Raw genomic sequence first — 24,438 nt, 5'->3', positions numbered from 1 at the left:
AACTTTTTTCCGGAAGCCGAACGTGCTCCTTTGGAGTGCTGCGCTTCTGATTTGAGTGCCACACTTCCGTTTTGAGTGCTATGCTGAGGTCTCGAGCACCCACGCAACACGGAGGTGATATTTGGAGCTTATATTTGGCGCTTTTGTTTTCGCTATTGATTTTGCGTTTTTGCTTTGGGGGCTTTTTGGTGTATTCGTTTTTGTGACTGTGTGGAGCCCAGTTCAATGGTCTCACTAGATGGTAAAATTCATGTTAAATTGCTGTTTTAGGGGTTGTTTTTAAAAGTCTGGAACGGATTAATCCATATTGCATTGCTTTCTATGGGAAAGCACACCTTGGTTTTGGAACGCTTTGGTTTTGGAACAGACTTCCGGAACGGATTAAGTTTGAGAACCAAGGTACCACTGTATGAATATTTAGCTTGATTTTTATTGTATTGTATTGTATTTGCATTTCTTTTGTATGTTAGCCACCTTGGGGTGCCTTTTTTGGCTGAAAAGCGGCATGTAAATAAATCATAACATAACCTTTCTGATGGGCATGGAAGAGATCTCAAAGTGAGCTAACTTAGCACAGGCAAGGAACTGACAGATAAGCCTTGAGTCTCAGTTTGGCCTGGACTGAGCAAGTCTATAGGCTACAGTAGATCGGCTCCATGGAAAAGGTCTATGAGTTACCATTTTGCTGACTGGGGTCAATTTATAATCTGCCCAAGAGAGCAGGCTATTTGCCAGCTTGCTATCTGCATCTTAGATACCCTACTGCCATTTTCATTCCCCAAGTTGGCAAGGCTGACTTGATAACGACAAGGAACTGTCATCGATCCCAGTCCTGTGGAACTCTCCGCCACTAGAGATTCAGCAGGCGCCTTCTGTGCCAACTTTTAAACACCCGCTGAAAACTTTTCTATTCCACCAGACCTACGCAGGCAATGAAGAATACATCTTTCCTTGATGGTTAATTGCATGGGTGTAGCTTGGGGGGGGGGGCAGCTGCCCCCTCCAAATCAAGTAAATAAATAAAAATACTTAGCTAAAAGTAGAAATTTTAGAAAGATTTTGACAGGTTTTTCTGAACACTTGTGGTCAACAGAACGTAATTTAAAACAACTGTTGTTGAGACGTTTCATTCGGAATCTGCCAGACAGAGGCTGATGGCATGTGGGTGTCCTGCCCCCCTCCAACATAAATTCTGGCTACACCCATGGTTAATTGATGCCTGTTTTTAACTGCCTTTATACTCTTTTTACTGTGTTTTTGTTGCAAACCATTTTGATTTTTTAAAAAAATGAAACAGCGGTATCTAAAATATTTTTTTAATGAATTAATAAGTGGATCAGTTTTTACACAGCTAAGCAACACTTGCAAGGGTGCGCATTTCCCACTTCCTCCTCAGGTCAAAGGCCTGGAAACGATGCCTTATGAGGAACGGCTTAGGGAGCTGGGTATGTTTAGCCTGGAGAAGAGAAGGTTAAGGGGTGATATGATGGCCATGTTCAAATATATAAAAGGATGTCATATAGAGGAGGGAGAAAGGTTGTTTTCTGCTGCTCCAGAGAAGCGGACACGGAGCAATGGATTCAAACTACAAGAAAGAAGATTCCACCTAAACATTAGGAAGAACTTCCTGACAGTAAGAGCTGTTCGGCAGTGGAATTTGCTACCAAGGAGTGTGGTGGACTCTCCTTCTTTGGAGGTCTTTAAGCAGAGGCTTGACAGCCATATGTAAAGAATGCTTTGATGGTGTTTCCTGCTCGGCAGGGGGTTGGACTGGATGGCCCTTGTGGTCTCTTCCAACTCTACGATTCTATGATTCTAGGTCCGGGAACTAGAGAGCCAGCTGGGCCACACCAGAAGCCGGTTGTCCGAGAGCAGCACTGAGGAAGAGACTGTAAGCCTGAAGGAATCGAGGAAGACATCTGCCCAAAAAAAGAACCTGCAGAGGATTCGTAGCTTGGAAAAAGAAAAGAAAGAAACTCTAGAGGTGAGGAAGTAAGGCTAGAAACCCTTTTGCAGGAGGCAGGGGATCTGGGATCTGAGGCCTGGGCTTCCTGATTGCTTTGTTTGGTTTGTTTGTTTGTTTGTTTTTGAGACAGACACCGCTGGATTTAAGGACACAGGGTCCCATTGCTCTCTGATTATATCATAGCCTGTGGTCCCTCGCCAGGCCCTCATTCTCAGCCTAACCTACCTCACAAGGTTGTTATGTTGAGGTTGTAGATTTTCCTTCCTTGGAGGTTTTTAAGCAGAGGTTGGATGGTCATCTGTCATGGATGTTTTAGTTGAGATTCCTGCATTGCAGGGGGTTGGACTAGATGACCCTTGGGGTCCCTTCTGACTCTACAATTTTATTATTCTATGATACAGTCATACCTCGGGTTACGGGAGCTTCAGGTTGCGTGATTTCGGGTTGCGCACCGCGCCAAACCCAGAAGTCCCAGAACAGCTTACTTCTGGGTTTGGGCGTTCGCGCATGCGCAAATACACTAAATCATGCTTTGCGCATGCGCAGAAGCGCCGAATCACAACCCGCGCATACGCAGATGCGCCGCCGTAGGTTGCGAACGCTGCGGGTTGCAAACGTGCCTCCCACACGGATCACGTTCGCAACTCGAGTGTCCACTGTATGTGCCACCTCAAGCTCCTTGGAAAAAAAGGTGGACTACATGATCCATACCATATTTTTCTGTGTATAAGATTATATTTCCCTCCAATTTTTTTTTAAGTTTAAAATTGGGGGTCACCTTGTACACGGAATGTTGCAATTACTGTGAATATATAAATAAATACATGCCACCATCCATATTCTCCCCCCCCCCAGCCTCCCCTCAATATTGGCTTCACGATAAACCCTGGTCTGGTACTCCCCCGCCCCCAGCAGCCCACACTCCGGACATTGTCCCCAGCGTTCGAATCTGCCGGCGCTCGTGGAGTAAATATGGTACATACCGCTCTCTCTCAGGAGACTAGGGCCCAGCGGGAGTTATCATCTTTTCGTGGGGTCTGCAAGACGGCGCTGTTCCGCTTGGCCTTTGGACTGACTCAGTCTGACCCCGGTGTTACCCTCCCCTAAGGCTTTATCCTACAGATATTTAAATGAGGTTGCACTTGTAGATTCCTAATTTTAAAAATTGAATTTTAACATTGTATTTAATCTGCATTTTAATTGAATTGTTTCTTTTATGCTTGCTTTGATATTCTTGTTGTTAGCCGCCCTGAGCCTGGTCTTGACTGGGAAGGGCGGGGTATAAATAAAATTATTATTATTATTAATACTGATGGGACGCGGGTGGCGCTGTGGTCTAAACCAGTGCTCGCTAACCTTTTTATCGCCACAGACCAGTCAACGTTTGATAATTTTACTGCAGCCCACTGAGGGGGGGACGGACGTTGATTGTTTATATTTTATTTAGATTGTTTTGATTTAATAATTTTAATTTAATTGTATTTAATGTTCCTTGGGCGGCCCGGTACCAATTGATCCAAGGACCGCGGTACCGGTTCGTGGCCCGGGGGTTGAGGACCACTGGTCTAAACCACTGAGCCTAGGGCTTGCCGATCGGAAGGTCGGTGGTTCGAATCCCAGCGGCGCGGTGAGCTCCCGTTGTTCGGTCCCAGCTCCTGCCCACCTAGCAGTTTGAAGGCACATCAAAGTGCAAGTAGATAAATAGGTACCGCTCCGGCGGGAAGGTAAACGGCGTTTCCGTGCCCTGCTCTGGTTCGCCAGAAGTGGCTCGGTCATGCTGGCCACATGACCTGGAAAAACTGTCTGGGGACAAACGTCAGCTCCCTTGGCCTGTAAAGCGAGATGAGTGTGCAACTCCAGAGTCGTATTTACCATAAATACTGAGACCAAAGTGCAACACACAGGGGGGGGGGCTGGATCTGCAGCTACGGTGGATTTACACTGAGCTGACAGGAGCAGCCGCCATGACACAGCTCGCCTCACTGTTTGATGTTTAAATATACAGTACTAAATATGCCGGTGTTTTGAACATTTAATAAAATATCAAAGTTGTTCTGTTTGGTGTTTAAAATATTTATTTCTTAATTTTGGGCTTAAAAAATGGGGGGCGTCTTATACATGGGGGCATCTTATACACAGGAAAAATACGGTTAATAAATTCCCTACCGTTTCAAGCCTGAACTTTTTAAAATCTGCTTAATTGCAGAAACTTACAGGGGAACATAACACCCTCCTGAAGGATTATGAAGAGCTGAAAAAGAAGTTGGACAGCTCCAAAGCTCGGAACAAAGTCTTGTCTCACGAAGTGAAAACCCTGAAGGAGCAGATCTCGACCCTGCTGGACAAAGGGAAGCACGATGACGAACTCGTTGACGCTTTGCTGGTACGATCTGGCTGTTCCACACCCGAGGGGTTTGGCAACAGCTACTGCTCAAGGCTATTTCAACTTCCAGAATGCTACCAGTATCTGCGTAGCTCAGTTGGTAGAGCGTGAGACTCTTAATCTCAGGGTCGTGGGTTCGAGCACCGCAATGGGCAAAAGATTCCTGCATTGCAAGGTGTTAGAATATAAGGCCCTTGTGTTCCCTTCCAATTCTATCATTCTAGGATTGCCTCTACATATCTTATAGGTCACCTTTGGTTTCCCTGGGCAAGATAAAGTGACTAACAAATTTAATAAATAATAATAATAATAATCCTAAAGAAGCAGGCCAGGTGTGTGTACATGTGTGTTTGTGCCCTATCTAGTGCCACTTTAATCATGTTAATTGGTAGACTCGTCAACTAAACACTTCTGCTCATTAATTGATGAGAGCTGAAAGTCAAAGAGTATGCCTGTTTTCGAATCAATTTTCGTTCTGGCTCGTTTAACATATTAAAGAATACAAATCAAAATATAGTGGTACCTCAGGTTACAAACGCTTCAGGTTACAAACTCCACTAACCCAGAAATAGTACCTCAGGTTAAGAACTTTGCTTCAGGATGAGAACAGAAATCGTGCTCCGGCGGCAGTGGGAGGCCCCGTTAGCTAAAGTGGTGCTTCAGGTTAAAAACAGGTTAAGAACGGACCTCCGGAATGAATTAAGTTCTTAACCAGCAGTACCACCGTATGACCTTAGCTTGCTTTATACCGAGATACATCCCTTGTTCCATCTAGCTCAGTATTTTTAAAGTGTGTGTGTGTGTGTGTGTGTGTGTGTGTGTAGTACAGTGGAACCTCGGTTTATGAACACCTCGGTTTATGAATTTTCGGTTTATGAACGCCGCGGACCCATCTGGAACGGATTAATTCATTTTCCATTACTTTCAATGGGAAAGTTTGCTTCAGTTTATGAACGCTTCAGTTTATGAACAGACTTCCGGAACCAATTACACTCATGCTTCAGTTTATGAACGCTTCAGTTTAAGTACTCCGCGGACCCATCTGGAACGGATTAATCCACTTTCCATTACTTTCAATGGGAAAGTTCGCTTCAGTTTATGAACGCTTCAGTTTATGAACAGACTTCCGGAACCAATTGTGTTCATAAACCGAGGTACCACTGTACTGGTTTTACAGTGTTTTATACATTTTAACTTTAACCATTTCAAACATTTAAGTAAAAGGGTTTTTTTTAAACCTTCGGACCTCCTTCCCTCCCTCCATGGGTTCCATATTTAAAATTAAATTTTCTGCATCTTTTACCATTATCCATCTGTTATATATCCATAGTTACCATAGTTAATTCCACATCACAAGTGTCGTTACACCCCTGCCAATGATTTTAACCATTTACAGTGGTCTTTTAAATAAATTAAGAATTTACTCCAGTCTTTAAAAAATACTTGATTTTCCTGGTTTCTGATCTTCCCCATCAGCTTCGCCATCTCTGCTTATTCCATCAGTTTCGTCTGCCATTCTTCTTTTGTCGGTACTTCTCCTTCCTTCCATCTCTGGGCTAGTAGCATTCTCGCTGCCGTCCATCTAGCTCAGTATTGTCCACACAGACCAGCATCAGCATTCTAGGGTTTCAGATGAGGGACATTCCCAGCCTTACCTGAAACTGTCGGACTTTCTCCATGTAGAGTAGATGTGCTTCCATTGCGCTATAATAGCCCTTCCCGTAATAAAGTTAATAATTTGTGCCAGAGGTACATGTTGGCCTTTCAGGTACATCACAGAAGTCAGCCTCGTGTTGCTCTGTCAACTGTACTGGCCTCCGGCAAGAACACCCTTGTGCAAATTAATTGAAACAAAGCATGCTTTCTATTTTACTCGTAATCCTGTACTCAAAACAAACACGAAAAGTCACTTGGTGGTGTCGGAAGCCTGCAGCCAACAGAAGGAAGGATGTGCTCGCCACAATATATTCAGGTTCTACGAAAGAGTTATTCCAGAGCTGGAAAAGAAGTATCCTGACAGTACCAGGATATTGCAGCAGGACCTAACCCCCTGTCACACATTAAAAGCAGTGAAGAAATTCATGACAGAGCAGCAAATACAGGTACTTTGATGGGCCAGGGAATTCCCCGGATGTAAATCCCATTGAGAATTTGTGGGCTATATGCAAAAGTCGCCTCCATGCTGTAGACTGTACGACTATGGAGAAGCTCATTCAGGCGCTAATTCAAGCTTGGTACAGGGATCCGAAAATCAACAGTGACTGTCCGAAACTAGTAGACTCCATGCCAACCCATGTTCAAATGCTGCTTAAAAATTGCGGAGGTCATATCCGTTACTCATGTACGTATATGTGAGTTTTGTACATGTATATGTGAGCTTTGTGCAATAAACTACATTGCTTCAATTAATTTGCACATGGGTGTACCTTTAGGGGTCAAACGCCACCTTCACCCGCGTTTAATGGTGCATGTGTGCAAACCCCGTGCCTTTTCCGCTTCCGCAGAGCCAGCAGAAGGAGATGCAAGCCATCTTGAAGAACCTGAGCCAGCAGGATGAGAGGACCAAGGAATCCCACCAGAACCTGGAGCAGCAGCTGAGTGTTGAGGTCCAGAAGCAAAACTGCCTCATCGAGCAGCTTAAGCAGATGGTCGCCGAGAGAGAGGCCAGGGTGAAAGAATTGGAGGAGGAGGTCCAGCAGTTCACTTCGCAGGTAAACCAGATCGGATCACTTAATATCAGAGAGCAAGCCGGCCAGGAAATCGCACAGTTCAAATCTGGAGTTAACTATTAGCAAAACACGATCTTCACAGGAGGCTTGGCTGAGTTTCCAGCTTAGTGAGCTCAGCAGCTTGTGGACCTTACAGGCTGGCTGGTTTTATGTCTGTCCCGGGAAAACTGGTGGAAAGTATTGTTGAATATACAGTAACCAAGTACAGTCGTACCTTAGAAGTTGAACGGAACCCGTTACGGAAGTCCGTTCGACTTCCAAAACGTTTGGAAGACAAAGCGCAACTTCTGATTGGCTGCAGGAAGTGCATGCGGCCAACCGGACGCCGCAGAAGCCCCCTCGGACGTTCGGCTTCCAAAAATAGTTTGCAAACCGGAACAGCGACTTCTAGGTTTGTGGCGTTCGGGAGCCAAAACGTTCAAGAACTAAGCTGTTCAAAAACCAAGGTACAACTGTATACAGTGGTACCTTGGTTTAAGAACAGCTTAGTTTATGAACAACTTGGATTAAGAACGCTGCAAACCTGGAAGCAGGTGTTTTGGTTTGTCAACTTTGCCTTGGAAGCAGAACATGTTCCGCTTCCTGTTGAGTGTAAATTGAGTCCCCCGCTGCTATGGAAAAGCACACCTTGGTTTAAGAATGCTTTGGTTTAAGAATGGACTTCTGGAACGGATCAAGTTCTAGAAGAACAAGCCTTGCTGAAGCAGCCAGCATGGCTTCTGCAAGGGCAAGTCCTGTCTCACGAACCTATTAGCTTTCTTTGATAGCGTTAACAGGCATAGATAGACAAAGGTGAATGGCAACACTTATGTGTGCGTGAATGCAGATTCAGTGAGGACTGTGACTCTCAACGGTTAGTATTAAGGTGAGGCAAACTAGCTTTGTTTTTTTCTGTTTTGCAATTACCAAAAGTATCTCTACACCATGTGCCTTTTCTTAACTGGCTTTTATTGGTATTGGGTTCTTTTGAATAAAAGTATTGTGTTTATCCTGGTGTGGGTTCTGAATCTGCCTGCTTGATTCTATGCTACTGAGTAAATTGCGAGAAAAAACAGCGAGTGGCCTGTTTGGCTCTTGTCTTTGTGAATCCCAAGGGTGTCCAAAGGCAGCCTGTGTTTCCCCTGGCAGGTGCGGTGGTGAGAATGTCAGACTAGGAACTGGGAAGCCAGGGTTCAAATCCCCACTCGACCATGAAGCTCACTGGGTGACCTTGGGGGACAGTCACTGCCTCTCAGCATAGCCTACCTTACAGGGTTGCTGTGAAGATTAAATGAGGGAGAGAACCATGTACGCCACTTGGAGTCCCTTTCAGAAAAAAAATGGAGGGATATAAATGCAATAAATAATATTAGTACTGCCTGGCAGGTTTGGTTTTCAGCCTACTCATTTTTCGTACAGCATTCCTCACACCAAAGGAATTCCTGTGAGGTTTAGGTCTAAGGACACTCAAGAGAGAGAATCCATTACTTGGTGGCAGAAGTGAGATGGAAAAATCCTTCCCACAAACAGATTCTGGTTGGGTCGCCAATGGGCCTGTGATAACATGCTTTCAATGTGTATTGTGGATGTGACTGTTGTCTATGAAACTGGATGAAAGAAATGGGACATTTGAAACCACCCAAGGGGATGAAAGGAAAGAGGAGATGGGGAGCGGGGAATCGACCTCGTTGCGCTCAAAATGTGTAGTAAAGTCTGACTTGGTTGATGTCTTACACCAGCACCATCGAAAAGAGGAAAGCAGTCCAGACTCTCTCTCTACACTGTCAGCCGAATCTTTGGAAGAAGGGAATAGTTCGTCAGGATCCCGGAGGGATGACCTTGTTGGAAGTGATAGCTCTGTGAGGTAAAAACAACCACCACCACCAAAACACTTTTAAATCCTCAGTTTATAGGAATACAGCTGCCTGTCAGAATAAAGCAGGCATCCCCAAACTTCGGCTCTCCAGATGTTTTGGACTACAATTCCCATCTTCCCTGACCGCTAGTCCTGTTACGTAGGGATCATGGGAGTTGTAGGCCAAAACATCTGGAGGGCCGCAGTTTGGGGATGCCTGGAATAAAGTGTTCGGAGGACTTTGGCAGTTTGGTCACAGTTTGTGGAAATTGCTTCAGAAGCTAGGCATTTGGGGTCATGGGGTCCCAAAAAGGACTACTGGGGCAGCCACACTTATTTTGCAAGCCTACTATGCAGCTGACACTCATCAAGCAAATCTTCACAATTAAGATGATTTCCTGGCATTTCTTCCGGGAAGTCAGTCATCAGGAGAGCAGGGACTTAAGCCCAGATTCCCACAACCTGGTGTTTTCCAAAAGCTTTGGACTACAGCTCCCATCAGCCCCAGCCAGCGTGCTGGGAATTGTACTCCCGAAACATTTTGAGGGCACCATATTAGGGAAGGCTGCCTGTTTGGCCCAGTATGGCAAGCTCCTTCTGAATCCCATACACAGTTGTACCTCGGAAGTCGAACAGAATCTGTTCCGGAAATCCGTTTGACTTCCGAAATGTTTGACTTCCAAAGTGCGGCTTATGATTGGCCGCAGGAAGCTCCTGCAGCCAATCGGAAGCCCCATCGGATTTTCGGCTTCCAAAAGAACGTTCGGAAACCCGAAGAATCACTTCCAGTTTTTGAACATTTGGGAGCTGAAACGTTTGACTCCCACGGCGTTCGGGAGCCGAGGTATGACTGTATTCCAATCTGATAGATCTGACTGACTATTCAAATCTTCAATCAAGCCCTCGATCCGGAGGCGAAGTTCTTAATGGCTTCAGCTCAGCCCAACTCTGACATCCCGTCTCCAGCAGTGGGTCATATATAGGGTAGTTTATACAATCAGGATAGTACCTTGACACCTTTTTCCCCAAAGAGGTGTTTTTTTCAGGGGAATGGCAGGCAGCCATTTGACATGTGCAGTTTCTCCTTGCCAGAGGGAGCTGGAATGAAATCGGCAACCTTTGAACAGACAAGGAATTTCCAGGGAATCTCTCAGCCCTTTGTATACTGCCTCAGATTATTCACAGGCGCCTGTGTAGTTTGAGACAATCCTTTCCATCCAGTCTTACAAACCAGAGACTTTTATATCTATGCGGCTAGGACTTATCCCAGTCTGACAAAGAAGTTAGCAGGGCATTTCAGTTCAATCAGGGAGTCTTCTATTTCTTTACTTCTTCTCACCTTTGCTTAATAATCCCATAAGCAAATAATTCAGAGTTTGAGAAGGGATTGCTGGTCCAGGGAAACAGGTGATGAATAAACCCTTCTGTGTGCATTGTTCCAAAGTTAGTTTCTGCTGGAGGGCAGTAGTGTGTTGTGTAATGCCTCACCAGCCGGTTCATTTATGGAGAATTCAGATTTTATTTCTACCCGGCTGTGTCCATTAGCCTAGTTCTCACTGAGACAGATAATCCTGCGTGAGGGAATATACCACTTCAGCTGCTTGGAGGCTTTCGTGATCGGGTGGTCCTTAATACCAACAAATTTCATTGCACACATCAGAGAGATTTTCTCGCCTTGACATTCCAATATTTCACGTGCAAGAAATCCTTTTGCACTAGAGGAGCATTTGCTGTGATACCTACCCCCAGCTGTACTCCGCAGTGGTACATCCCAGACGCAAGCTTTCTGCCTCAGTGAGAGAACTAAATTGTAGGTAAAGGTAAAGGGACCCCTGACCATTAGGTCCAGTCGTGACCGACTCTGGGGTTACGCGCTCATCTCGCATTCTTGCCCGACGGAGCCGGCGTACAGCTTCCTGGTCATGTGGCCAGCATGACAAAGCTGCTTCTGGCGAACCAGAGCAGCACATAGAAACGCCGTTTACCTTCCCGCTGTAGCGGTTCCTATTTATCTACTTGCACTTTGACGTGCTTTCGAACTGCTAGGTTGGCAGGAACTGGGATCAAGCAATGGGAGCTCACCCTGTCACAGGGATTCGAACCGCCGACCTTCTGATCAGCAAGCCCTAGGCTCAGTGGTTTAGCCCACAGCGCCACCTGGGTCCCTAAAAAAATTGTAGGTACCCTGCCACAATTTGTCACATCAGAAGAGCTTTGGTTTAATAATAATTATTTTATCATTTGTACCCTGCCCATCTGACTGGGTTGCCCCAGCCACTCTGGGCGGCTTCTAGCATTTCCAAAATATAATATAACATCAAACGTTAAAAACCTTCCTATACAGGACTGCCTTCAGACATCTTCTAAAAGTTGTGTAGTCAGTGTATAGCCTCGGGCCAGTATACCTGAAGGAGTGTCTCCACCCCCATCGTTCTGCCTGGACACTGAGATTCAGTCCCGAGGGCCTTCTGGTGGTTCCCTCGCTGTGAGAAGCAAAGTTACAGGGTGGTGGTGCCCGCCCTGTGGAATGCCCTCCCATCAGATGTCAAGGAAATAAGCAACTCTCTGACTTTTAGAAGGCAGCCCTATTTAGGGAAGTTTTTAATGACTGATGTTGTAATGTATTTTTAATCTTTTGTTGAAAGCTGCCCAGAGTGGCTGGAGAAACCCATCCAGATGGGCGGGGTATAAGTAAATTAATTACTTATAGTAACAGTGTGCACAGATGTTGGAAGATGGGCAAGCTAAGCACACAGGCTGTTGCTGAGATGTTTGCAATTCTTTGCCTTCCCCAGGATGGTGTCTAAGATGGGTCACACCCTCGTGGACTCTGTGGCGACCTCATTCCCAACTACTGTCTCTCCTGGGAGGTACGTGGCAGCTATTTGGAGTTGACTGAAACTCTTATCTTCTTCTTCCTTGGCAACTACTCATAGAGTAAGATGGTCTTCCATAAACACGGTTTTAACAATGGGTCCGTAAGTGATGGTGGAGGCCAATTCTGGATCCACACGTCCTTCCACACTGGGAACATTGGTTTCCGGGCGGGAGTTGATCACGGTGTGGATTTGCCAAGTGTGCCTTCCTCTTAGCACATTTCTCCCTTGCGTCCTGAGTTTGAGTGTCTTCAAAGCCCATGACACCTTTGGTAATGGCTGTTCTCCCATTGGAGTGCTCGCAGGCAAGTGTTTCCCAATTGTTGGTGTTTATACTACATTTTTTTAGATTTGCCTTGAGACAGTCTTAAACCTCTTTTGCTGACCACCAGCATTACGCTTTCCATTTTTAAGTTGGGAATAGAGTAGTTGCTTTGGAAGACAATAATCAGGCAACTGCACAACATGACCAGTCCAAGGAAGTTGATGCTGAAGCATCATTGCTTCAACGCTGGTGATCTTTGTTTCTTCCAGTATACTGGTATATCGGGCTTCCCTTCTCCCTCCCCTACCAACTCAGGTCCTTGCAAGACCATAATTAATTGAGGAACATTGCAGGCAAAAGGCCACGGGTTCAGACCCCAGCAGCTAAGGCTGCTCACATCCCTTACCTGAAACCCTGGAGAGTTACCTGAAACCCTGGAGGGTTGCTTCTACTTACGAATTTTTTCTCCCAATGCATTCCTATGGGATTCGACTTACAATTTTTTTCGACTTACAAATGTGCATTCGGAACGCATTAAATTCGTAAGTAGAGGTACCACTGTGTGTGTGTGTGTGTGTGTGTGTGTGTGTGTGTGTGTGTGTGTGTGTGCAAATACCTTTTATTACAGTTAAGCTATTTAGAAAAAGACCAGAACATGATAAAAGTATAATACAGGTATGTATCCCACCCATTCCCAGGGTGGAAAGTCATCAGACCTCTTGCCTTGTTAGGCCCAAGTAAGTGAGCATTTACTGCCTGCTGTTGTGACTTTTTAATAATCATAATAATCATAATAATAAAGCTTGAAGTCTACAAAATCCATGGCAGAGCTACGTAGTGGTTCAGCAAAAAGATTAGAATTCAGTTTCTCAAACTTGGGTCACCACCTGTTAGACTGCAACTCCCATCATCCATAGCTAGGATGACCAGTGGCCAGGCATGATGGGACTTGTAGTCCAACAGCCGGGGACCTCTATTTAAGAAACACTGGTTAGATGGCCATCCTACAGTGGTTCAAGGATGGGTCCGCATTCTTCTCTGCCACCACGGGAAGGCTACCTCTGTTACCAAAGCCTGGGAGATCTGCAGCTTGCTTCCTGGCCACCCTAACCAACCCGCCACCACAACACATGTGGAGATTGCTGGCAGAAGTGGACAGGCCCCACGGTATGATTCAGTCAGCAGCCATTCTTGGACACAAGACCCTACCCATTCTGCTCCATGCTCCTGCACACCAGATACACACTTTCCTATCAGTGCAAATTCATAGAACCAATGGATTTTTTAAAAAAGTTCGAGATTGTTTCAGTACTTTCGAAATCAACAAGCACAGAAAAGCCGCAGTTCAGTCTGTGATAGCCCAGCTAGGCAGAAATCTACACACCTTTCCAGTGTTTGATCTAGCCCCGCAGCTCCTAAAACGCAGACACACAGCTGTTTTGTTCTCTTCCCACCAGTTTTTGTTTTGTTTTGTTTTGCAACAGTAAAAAACAACAGCTGAAACAAATCATTTTCGTTATTCCACTGGAAACCAGTACTCCATTCTTGTTCTTGGTCCACAGCCATCAGAACACTCTGTCGAACTCTGTCTGATTGGTCGCCACTGGATTCCTGCCCTGATTGGCAGGCTGCTGTGGCATATCTCCACCCCTCCTCCTGGGAGGAGCCAGGTACTCAAACATGGATTGGTTATGGGTGGAGAGCATGTTTTTGAGATCCGAGGGCATAGGGTCGGACCAGAAGAAGTCATGATTCAGGGCATCATCGCTATCTGGGCAGGATCCAGGACCAGCAGCTTGTCTATGAGATCCAGAGCATATGGGTCTTTGACGTACGCCTTTAGCCGCTCCTTCACCTTGCGCTTCTGCCCTTTCGGCAGGTCCAGCTTCTCATACAGTTCGTACTTATCCATGTTCGGCCACACCCCCGGGGTGATGCACCCACAAAGCTGGCTGATGAGAGTGAGCTGCTGCTGTTCTGTGTTTCCCTGCATGATGGGGCTTCGGGTCCACATCTCTGCCATTATGCACCCTGCACCCCAGAGGTCGATGGGCGGTCCATAATCTCGTTCCCCCAGAAGCAGCTCCGGAGGACGATACCACAAAGTCACCACCCTGTTGGTGTAGCGATTGGGCTGGCTGTTCTTTGCCAGGCTGAAGGCCCAAGCCAGGCCAAAGTCGGCCAGCTTCAGAACACTGTCGCGGGTGATAAGCACATTGGCTGCTTTCATGTCCCGGTGCAAGATCTTATTGCGGTGGATGTAGTACAGGCCGTTCAGGAGCATCTGCATGACTTTCTTGATCTCCGAAAGTGTAAACTTGACGTGGGCATTGCTGAGGAGCCCAGCCAGGTCATGCTCGCAGAAGTCAAATACCAGGTAGATGCTGCCCTTGCAGCGGTTGTACGGAGAGGCTTTGGTCCTGCAGATCTCAATGAGATTCACGACGTTTTCGTGCTTGAGTAGCTGGAGGATTTTGATCTCCCGCAGGGCTGTGATGGGGAACCCCTCTTTTTCATTCTCCATCAACACCTTCTTCAATGCAACTTTCTTGCCTGTCTGACGGTGTTTTGCTTTGAACACCTCCCCGAAGGTGCCTTGCCCAATCTTGGCCAGCTTCTCGTACTTGGAGACCTCGTCGCAGTAGGGCCACTCCACCGCGTCGTACTGCTTGGCCATGGCGGAGCCGCCGCAGCCCCTGATCTCTTTTGGCTGCCGCCGGCCTCCGTCCGAAGGGCGCAGCGGCACGTTTCCGGGAGCACTTCCGCCCGGCTTCTCCATCTCTTTGCAGTTCCCCTCGTCCCGCCGCCGCCGCTCACGCCACTTCCGGGGCGCGGGGACTCCATTCCCGCGTATATGTGAAATTGCGTATAGTGGGGAACACCATCTTAAAAGCCTGCAAACGCCCTCTAAAACCCCTTTTAAAAACCAGCAGCAGTTTCCAGACTGGCTTGAATGGCGTCAATGGTGGCTCTCGGTCTTCTTCACCGCTGGAGGATGGTGTGCCTGGCTGTGATTCAGGGGTAGACTGGTACACCAAAGTACGTGGCTCTTTCCACAGCATTTTGCCATGCTCTGAGGTTGACTCTCTCTTGGCTGGAGAGGGTGCTGGATTTGACCGTCCCGTTGTCTGATCCAGCAAGGCTCTTCTCATGTTTTGCAATGTCAGCTTTTTTTCTGCTTTCAAAAACCAACCTTTTAAATATTTTTTTAATAATTTTCTAATTTACATTTTAAAGTATTCATTTAAACATCCTTAAAATATCAATGACTTCCCTTCTCCTTCCATGGTTCAGTTTGCATACCATACATCTCTGCATATTTTACATGATCTAAAAACCATGGGTAGGCAAACTTAAGGCCCAGGGGCCAGATCCGGCCCAATCGCCTTCTAAATCCAGCCCGCGGATGGTCCAGGAATCAGCGTGTTTTTAGATGAGTAGAATGTGTACTTTTATTTAAAATGCATCTCTGGGTTATTAGTGGGGCCTTCCTGGTGTTTTTACATTAGTAGAATGTGTGCTTTTATTTAAAATGCATCTCTGGGTTATTTGTGGGACATAGGAATTAGTTCAAATCCCCCCCCAAAAAATATAGTCTGCCCCCCCCCAAGGTCTGAGGGACAGTGGACCAGCCCCTGCTGAAAATGTTTGCTGACCCCTGACTAAACCATTGAATCTTCCATTACTGCATCCATCAAAACTTATTTACACTGTTGAATTTATCTTAATGCTATCAGCGTTTTTAAATATACACAATTTTCACCCATATCGTCAATCAACATTTTCCAATCTTCTTTAAACATATGTTCTTCTTGTTCTCTTATTCTATATGTTAAATCTGCAAGTTGTGTATATTCCATCAGTTTAAGTTGCCATTCTTCTTTAGTTGGGACCTCGCTCATTTTTGGGCTCACAAAACATGGGCCACAGTAGTGGCATACCTAAATAACCATTTTTGACGCCTGGGAATTTCCGTCTGAATTATCCCCAACAAAAAGGACTCTGGGTTTTTTGGGAAAGTACTTTTAAACATTTTTTCCAGTACTCTTTTACCCTTTTACAAGTCCACCACATACAATAAAACATACCATTGACCTCATTGCTGGAGCTGCAATCCAAAACCAACCTTGGTCCTCACTAGACACTCAGTAATTTTCAGGAGGGGTTAAAGAGCATACTGGGAAATTTAGTTAGGCACAGGAAAAGTGGATTAAAAAGTGCTCTGTCATTCTACTGATTGAAATCCGCTTTAAAAAACAACAGCAGACTTTTTGTGGTTAGGAACATGACAAGGTAATGCACATTGGAAAGTGTGGGATGAATGAACGATTAACTGATAGATGTGTAAACATCGTGCAAGCAAATCAGGATGAACTCTCAGTCTCGTATAACTTCATTGCAAGCAGATCAGAGTAAAGGCTCAAAAAATACTCGACACACTCTAACCTCAACTTTGTGCAAGCAGGTCAGGACGAACGCAGGTTATCTGGGGGAACCTCTGATCCTTTTTTCTCCTTTTTAGTGTTGTTGAGCCTGATAATATAGACATGAAAACCATGAAGATCCAGATTGCAGAGTACAAGGCCCTGGGACAAGCCGCTGAAGCAGAAAGGGGCAAGCTGATAGAAATGGTCAACATCCTGCAGAAAAGGTGAGGGGCTCCTGAGCGCAAAACATGACAGCACCTTGAAACAGGCTCTTGCGCTCCCCTTTCCCCAAGTCTCCCTTGCCTTGGAAAACCAAGGAACTGCAAGGCACTTCTCTTCTTCTTTTGCAATTTGAAAACGTAAAGTCGGAAAGAACTGCAAGGCCTAAGAACAGCCTCTGACTTCTGTATCCGGGATTCTTTAGTTGTGATTCCTGCGTTGCAGGAGAAGGGGCTACAAAACCCTCGGGGGTCCCTTTCCATGGCCAACCGCTGGAAGCCCATGAACCAAGACATGGGGACAATAACCTCACATTGTTGCTCCTCGGCAACTGGCCTCTGATCCCGGAGGCAGCTATGGCAGAGAGGTACCCTCCCTGAAGATGGGCGTTGGTGGTTTTATGGGCATGTTAAAGATCTGGCTCTGCCCGTTACTAACACGGGAGAGGTCTGGAATTAACTATTTGTGGTAGTGTTTATGAATAAGCAGCAGAAAGGTTACAGGTAGGTAGCCGTGTTGGTCTGAGTCGAAACAAAATAAAAGAATTCCTTCAGTAGCACCTTAAAGACCAACTAAGTTTTTATTTTGGTATGAGCTATCGTGTGCATGCACACTTCTTCAGATACACAGCTCATACCAAAATAAAAACTTAGTTGGTCTTTAAGGTGCTACTGAAGGAATTTTTAAATTTTGTTTCAGCAGAAAGGTGTTGTACTTCCATAAAGGCCACCTTAGTAGAGCATGAGACTCTTAATCTCAGGGTGGTGGGTTTGAGTCCCGTGTTGGGCAAAATATTTCTGTATTGCAGGAATTTGATATAGATGACCCGCATGGTCCCTTCCAACTCTATAGTTCTAAGATGCAGTGTCCACTCATTCCACACCCAGAAGTTCAAAAGTACAAGGAGGCACTTACTTCTCGGATGAAACTAAATTGTTCGTTGAATTATGCTCAGCTGGGGTTTTGATGGTTATGCAAGAGAGGCACAAAACTTAGTTTACAGAGAACTTAAATCGGCACTCTTACTCAATTGAAGTCTCAAGACTTTTCCCACTAAGGGCTCGTCCACGCTTTCGCTTGATCATATTGTGTACCAAATTCATTCCTCTGGGTCCGAGAGCTTTTCTCATTGTTCTGCGGCTATGTGCCTTGCGGAAACCTGATCTTACTTGCTGAATCCGATCTCATCAGATGCACAGAAGATCTGAAGAGAGAGTTTGTTTAACCCAAGCTTCAGTAGAGTGGGTTACAGTCAGATTTTCACAAGGCAAGGTTCTTTAGTCGTTGGACATCAAAGCCAAATTTTGCATCACAGTTTTTGGGATCAAGGCACAGTTTTTTCATTCATTCATTCATTCATTTTTTATTATTCTTTATTGAAAGTTAGGAAAATTCATAATTATATGTGCCCTAAACACGGTGAGACGTAAATAAAAGAGAGAGAAAGAGAAACAGCACCCGTGTAGAAAGAAAATAAAGGAGGGAGGGGAAAAACTTTACAAAGTTGTTATAGTAATTCACCAGATTTTAACCTATTTGAAATATACTCGGAGTCGAGAGTGAATTTCATGCTCTTTATTCAGCTCGTAGTCATCAAGGAGAAGAAGAGAAGACGAATGGCTCTTTTCCCAAAACCATCTGCTTATATACATTATTTACACAATGGGCCTTGCGTGATTGGCTACTTCAGGGCTACACCTGTGGGCCAATTATATTGTGGATTGACTTCTGCCTGCAGCCTGATTGGCTGCTCCTACAGGCCAATCAGGTAGCAGATTCACTTCTGCCAGCCGCCTGATTGGCTGCTCCAGCAGGCCAATCAGGTTGCGGATTCACTTCCACCTGGAGTTGGATTGGGTAGCTCCCGCTGATTCTGAATCCTATTGTTCTAGGATTCAGCTCAGTACATAACACCCCTCCCCTCTAAGTTCCAGTCCTGCCCGGGAAGTTGCATTCGTAGTCCCCAAGGTCTGCTGGCCGCCTCCGTGTGCGTTGTGGCCTGGGGTGTTCCTTGGTCAGGGGTTCTGGTTCTGGCTCGTGTTCCGAGGCTGCTGGCTGTGCCGGGGCTGTCTGGTCTGGCGCCACTGAACCACTAGGTTGTGACTCTGGTTCCGGTGTCCTTCCAGCCTCGGGGCGCCCCTCTGTGCCTACTGCTTCTGCTTCCCCTGCCCACCCCTCTCGCTCTACAGGCCTCACTGCCCTGCTGTCCCCTTGGGACCCCTCTGTCCCGCTCTCCTCCCGGGTTCCTCCTGGGAATCGTCGCCGTAGCTGGTCGCAGTGGCGGCGCCAACATTGCCCCCCTTCCGTTAGTACCTCGTACGACACGGGACCGGTCACCTTGGTGACTGTGGCGGGTACCCATGCTGGGCCTGCCCCAAAATTCTTTGCATACACTGGGTCCTGGGCCACAAATGTCCGGGGGTTCCTGCCTTTCCCCACCACTACCTCATCCTGAGCTCTGTCGGGGTGAAGTCGGTCCAGTCTAGTTGCAAGGCGCCGGCCCATGAGTAGTTCAGCTGGACTCCGGCCCGTCGTTGTGCTTGGGGTGCTGTGCTGTGCTAGAAGAAATGTGGCAAGGCGGTATTCCCAGTCCCCTTGTGTTATGCGGCGGAGGCTGTCCTTGGTGGTCCGCACCATGCGCTCCGCTTGGCCATTGGTGGCAGGGTGGAATGGTGCTGAGCGGATGTGGCGGATGGCGTTCTGCGCTGTGAAGGTCTGGAACTCCTCTGACGTGAATGCGGTTCCATTGTCCGAGACGAGGGTGTCAGGGAGCCCGTGGGTTGCAAACAGCTTACGTAGTACCCGGATGGCTGCCGCCGTAGAAGTGGACGGTACCAGTGCGACCGTGTAGGAATCCACCACTATGAAGAATGTTTTTCCCTGGAAGGGGCCAGCGAAGTCCACGTGCAAGCGTGACCATGGATGTCGGGCGGACTCCCAGGGCTGGACTGGGGCCCTTGGGGGATCCGGGCGGGATTCTTGGCAGGTCTGGCAGTGTTGGACCCAGGCCTCTATCTCTCTGTCAATCCCCGGCCACCACACATAACTCCTGGCAAGGGCCTTCATCCTCACTACCCCTGGGTGTGTCTCGTGTAGGGCTGTGAGGACCCTTTTGCGGAGGGGCTGGGGAACAACAACCCTGCTTCCCCATAACAGGCACCCCTTGTGGGCCGACAGTTCATGTTTGCGGTTTGTGTAGCCAGCGAATTCTGGCCCGGGGCTGCTGCTGGGCCATCCTCGCCACACCCAGTCCAGGACCCGGGAGATGACCCTATCTTTTGTGGAATGGTGCGCAACTTCTTGTGCCTGAATGGGTCGGTCGGGAAGCAGCTCCAGGGTCATAACCTCTTGCGCAGGCGCTGGGTCGGGGCCTGTTTCTGGTAGTGGTAGCCTGCTGAGTGCGTCTGCGTGGCCCATCGCCTTCCCAGGGCGGTGGATTAGTGCATACTGGTAGGCGGCAAGGAAAATTGACCACCTGAGGACACGTGGAGACAACACTTGGGGGGTCTGCTTCTCGGGGGCAAACAGGCCAAGCAACGGCTTGTGGTCAGTCACTATGGTAAAGGGCCGCCCGTACAAGAAATCATGGAATTTTTTTACGCCCTTCACGATTGCCAGACCCTCCTTGTCAATCTGTGAGTAGTTTCGTTCGGCTGCAGCAAGCGTCTGGGAGAAGTATGCCACCGGCACCTCTCTTCCATCCGGGAGTTGGTGTCCCAGGACAGCGCCGATGCCATAGGGAGAGGCGTCGCATGCCAGCACCACTGGCAGCCTCTCGTCGAAGTGTGCCAAGACCGAGTTCGAGACGAGCAAGTCCTTGACTGCCTGGAATGCGGCCCTTTGTCGCTGGCCCCACACCCAAGGGGCCCTTTTATCTAGGAGTCTGTGTAGGGGCTCCGCTACCGCTGCCTTATGGGGAAGGAAGGCATGGTAAAAGTTCAATAGTCCCAAGAATGACTGAAGTTCGGGCTTGCTCTTGGGCGCTGGGGCCTCACAAATGGCCCGTACCTTGTCACCGGTTGGATGGACCCCTTCTGCGTCCACCTTAAATCCCAGAAAGTCCACCTGCGGCACTCCCAGTAAACACTTTTCCCGCTTCACCTTGAGGCCCGCCGTCTGGAAACGGTGCAGGACGGAGCGGAGGCGGTCCTCAAATTCCTCTGGTGTGGGCCCGGCGATCAGTACATCATCGAAGAAGGGGGTGACGCCAGGAATCCCTTTAAGGAGAGAGTCCATTAGATTCTGGAATATGCCTGGTGCCACGCTAACGCCAAATTGCAGCCGCTTTACTCTGAATGCCCCTCTGTGCGTCACAATCGTCTGAGCCTCTGCTGTGGCTTCGTCCACAGGCAACTGTTGATACGCTTGGGCCAAGTCCAGTTTGCCAAAGATTTTTGACCCAGCCAGGGTGGCGAGGACATGGCTGACCACTGGCACTGGGTATGCATGGGCCGTGAGAGCCTTGTTTATGGTGCATTTGTAGTCTGCACAGATGCGGACCGAACCGTTAGGCTTGACGGGTGTGACAATTGGAGTTTCCCAGGGGGCGTTGGGCACCGGCTCCAGCACTCCTTGCTCCACGAGCCGGTCCAATTCCTCGTCTATGCGGGGTTTCAGGGCGAACGGGACCCGGCGGGCCTTGTGCCTGATGGGTCGTACAGCGGGGTCTAGCTGTAGGGCAATGGGGGGTCCTGTATATCGTCCCAATGCCCCATCGAAAACCTCTGGAAACTCTTTGCATATGGCGTCCACGTCCACTTGTAAGCTAGTGCGGTTCACCCCGGTAACGGCTAGCCCCAGAGGTCCAAACCATGCCAGTCCCAGTAAGCTAACGTAGGGGCCCTTAACTACCAGCAAGTCCAATTGTTGCTTTCGCCCTCGATATTGCACCCTGAAGGTCCCCACCCCCATTGTAGGGACCTTACGTTTCTGGAAGTCCCGGAGGGTGAATGGGGCCGGCCTTAGTTTGGGACCCCCATTAGGGCACAGTTCCCTTAATGTTCGGGCCGAGATTATGGATAGAGTTGAACCCGTGTCCAGCTCCATGCGGCATGGGGCTCCCTCTATCTGTACCTCTATATAAATTTTCTCTGTGCTGGGATGGGGCAACTGGAATACCTGGTAGTCCGTGATCTCCGTCGAGTTGCCTTGGTGCATGGTGCCGTGTGACCTGGGGCTCCTGGGTCGGTCATCTGATGCTTGTCGACGGGTGAGTCGAGCCCGACACACCCGGGCGATGTGTCCCAATTTTCTGCACTGCCTGCACTCTGCGTTGCGGAAACGACAGGTCCTCCTCTCGTGGTTCTCCCCGCAGCTTGCACAGTTCCCTCCTTCTCGTCGAGGCTGCTGTGGTGTGTGTGCTGCTTGAGTGCGCCGCTGTACTCGGTGTACTTCCTCCCTGTCAGATTCGGATTCGTCGGTGAGGTCTTCGTGGTAGACCCTCGGTTGGGATGGCGGGGCCGGTCGTGCCTCTTGCGTTGACCTCTCGGCGGCTTCGGTTGCCAGGGCTTCCTCCAGAGCAATCTGGAACGTGAGGTCTTTTTTGGCGTAGAGGCGTCGTTGCAACATCTCGTCCCTCAGGCCACCGACGAGGCGGTCACGAAGCATGTTCTCCAACTCTGAGAAGTTGCATAACCGGGCGGCTTGGCGGAGGGAGGTCACAAACCCAGTTATGGTTTCCCCCGGGGCTTGCCGCTTTGCGTAGAAGGCATTTCGGCAAGCTACCACCGAGGGCTGTGGTGAAAAGTGCTCCTTCAGCCGTTCCATTATTGTTTTGTAAGAGATGGTAGCGACATCTCTAGGTGCAAGGAGAGCCCGGGCGATTTCAAACGTCTCCTCTCCACAGACGCTGAAGAATGTCGCCCTCTTCATGGCATCGTTGGTGACTTCTTTCGCTTGCAGGAGGAAGTTGAAACGGGCGGCGTACCCTTCCCAGTCTCCTGATGCTGGTTTGAATGGCAAGAAGCTGCTGTCGGTTGCCATTCTGGGTTCCTTGGGTCCTGGAGCTGAAGCCTGGATGCACGGTGCGATGCAGCGGTGCAGCGGGTGGCGGTGCTGCGGTGCAGTGCGTGGTGGCGGTCAGCTCAGCAGGATCCCATCCTCGTCGCCAGTGAAATATAGTCGGAGTCGAGAGTGAATTTCATGCTCTTTATTCAGCTCGTAGTCATCAAGGAGAAGAAGAGAAGACGAATGGCTCTTTTCCCAAAACCATCTGCTTATATACATTATTTACACAATGGGCCTTGCGTGATTGGCTACTTCAGGGCTACACCTGTGGGCCAATTATATTGTGGATTGACTTCTGCCTGCAGCCTGATTGGCTGCTCCTACAGGCCAATCAGGTAGCAGATTCACTTCTGCCAGCCGCCTGATTGGCTGCTCCAGCAGGCCAATCAGGTTGCGGATTCACTTCCACCTGGAGTTGGATTGGGTAGCTCCCGCTGATTCTGAATCCTATTGTTCTAGGATTCAGCTCAGTACATAACACCATTACAGTACAGTATTTGTAAGAATGGATTCCAAATATCATTGAATTTGTCCATGGCAAGTCTGAGTTTATATACAAGTTGTTCATATGTTGCGAGTTTGCATAAGACTTAATTGTAGAAGGGAGCCACCATATTTTCTCTCTCCAATTCATCAATAATCATCTTTTTGCCATTTTTAGGGCACTGAGAGTCCACTCACATTGTCCTTTTGTAAGGTTCCATGTGCTGGGTGTATAATTCAAAAGGTTATTTGCACTTTGAATGTAAGATTATTCCGTACAGTTCTTTTGATAGTTTCAATTACCTTCTGCCAAAAATCTTTCAATATAGGACAATGAAAAAACATACGTTTTAGAGAAGCATTATCCCTATTGCATCTCCAGCGGTTAGATACCTTAGATAGCCCTTTTTTAAACAAATGTAATGGGGTCCAGTATATTCTAAATATTATTTTATCTTGTATGAGCCTCAATTTAAGGTCCAGAGATGTCCTTGTTATAGCACTTAAAACAGTTTCCCAATGTGAGGTCAAAACTGAGATCTCTTAATTCTTTATTCCATTTCTTCTCAATATCTGTACATCAAATTGGTAAGCTAGTAACAAAGATTTATATATGTCGATGGCTGGCTTTTTTTGTTACGTAAGAATTAATCAACTGCTTCAATAAATTTTATAATAAAATCTGCACCGAATCAGAAGGTGGCAGACTTCCCCTTCCTCAGAAGTTTATAAACAAAGGATGGATGGACTCTTTAGGTGTGATTCCTGCATGTCAGCGGGTTGGGCTAGATGACCCTGGGGGTGTCCCTTCCAGCTCTGCCATTCATTGATTCTATGGATCCTTCTGCTTTGAATGCCAGGGTGGACGACAGCACCACCAAGGTCTGGGAAGCAGATAAGAAGCTCCAGGAGCAGCAGCGAAAGTACATCGCTCTAGAGCAGCAGTTTGAACATCTGAAAACGGAGTCGGGGAAGAATTCTGGCGCCCCAAAGAACCCCTCTAAGAACAAAGCAGGTAACGTCGTGGACGAGAGCATCAAGAGAAGCATTTATGTTGAATAGCTATGGGGGAGGAGTACCTGTGGTGGTGGTGGGGGCACATCATGCTCCTTCTGGGGTAGTCTGCCCACCTTTGGTCCCCATTCTGCACTCAGCTCTCACCTGTGGCTCCCAGTAGCTCTCAGCATGTGACAGCAGCCACACCCGAGAAAACAGCTTCGACTAGCCAGCAAAACCAAGTGAGGGGAGCC

General features: G+C 47.8%; 1 protein-coding gene and 1 pseudogene across 1 annotated transcript in view; one reads left to right on the top strand and one right to left on the bottom strand.

Moving 5' to 3' along the window:
• The window catches only part of CCDC13 (coiled-coil domain containing 13), a 38,877-nt gene that overhangs the window by 10,664 nt on the left and 3,775 nt on the right, over positions 1-24,438 (top strand). Inside the window, exons 8-14 of the mRNA XM_035129831.2 lie at positions 1,820-1,984; positions 4,173-4,349; positions 6,854-7,060; positions 8,797-8,921; positions 11,708-11,782; positions 16,576-16,704; positions 24,049-24,203. Of these exons, the coding sequence (XP_034985722.2) occupies positions 1,820-1,984; positions 4,173-4,349; positions 6,854-7,060; positions 8,797-8,921; positions 11,708-11,782; positions 16,576-16,704; positions 24,049-24,203 (1,033 nt within the window). The remainder of the gene's footprint in view (positions 1-1,819; positions 1,985-4,172; positions 4,350-6,853; positions 7,061-8,796; positions 8,922-11,707; positions 11,783-16,575; positions 16,705-24,048; positions 24,204-24,438) is intronic.
• On the bottom strand, positions 13,240-14,816 carry LOC118092090 (cyclin-dependent kinase 9-like; annotated as a pseudogene).

Source organism: Zootoca vivipara, chromosome 12, assembly GCF_963506605.1.
Source record: "Zootoca vivipara chromosome 12, rZooViv1.1, whole genome shotgun sequence".
Taxonomy (NCBI): domain Eukaryota; kingdom Metazoa; phylum Chordata; class Lepidosauria; order Squamata; family Lacertidae; genus Zootoca; species Zootoca vivipara.
Note: the sequence above shows the minus strand (reverse complement) of the source record. Positions and strands in the feature narration are given on the sequence as shown.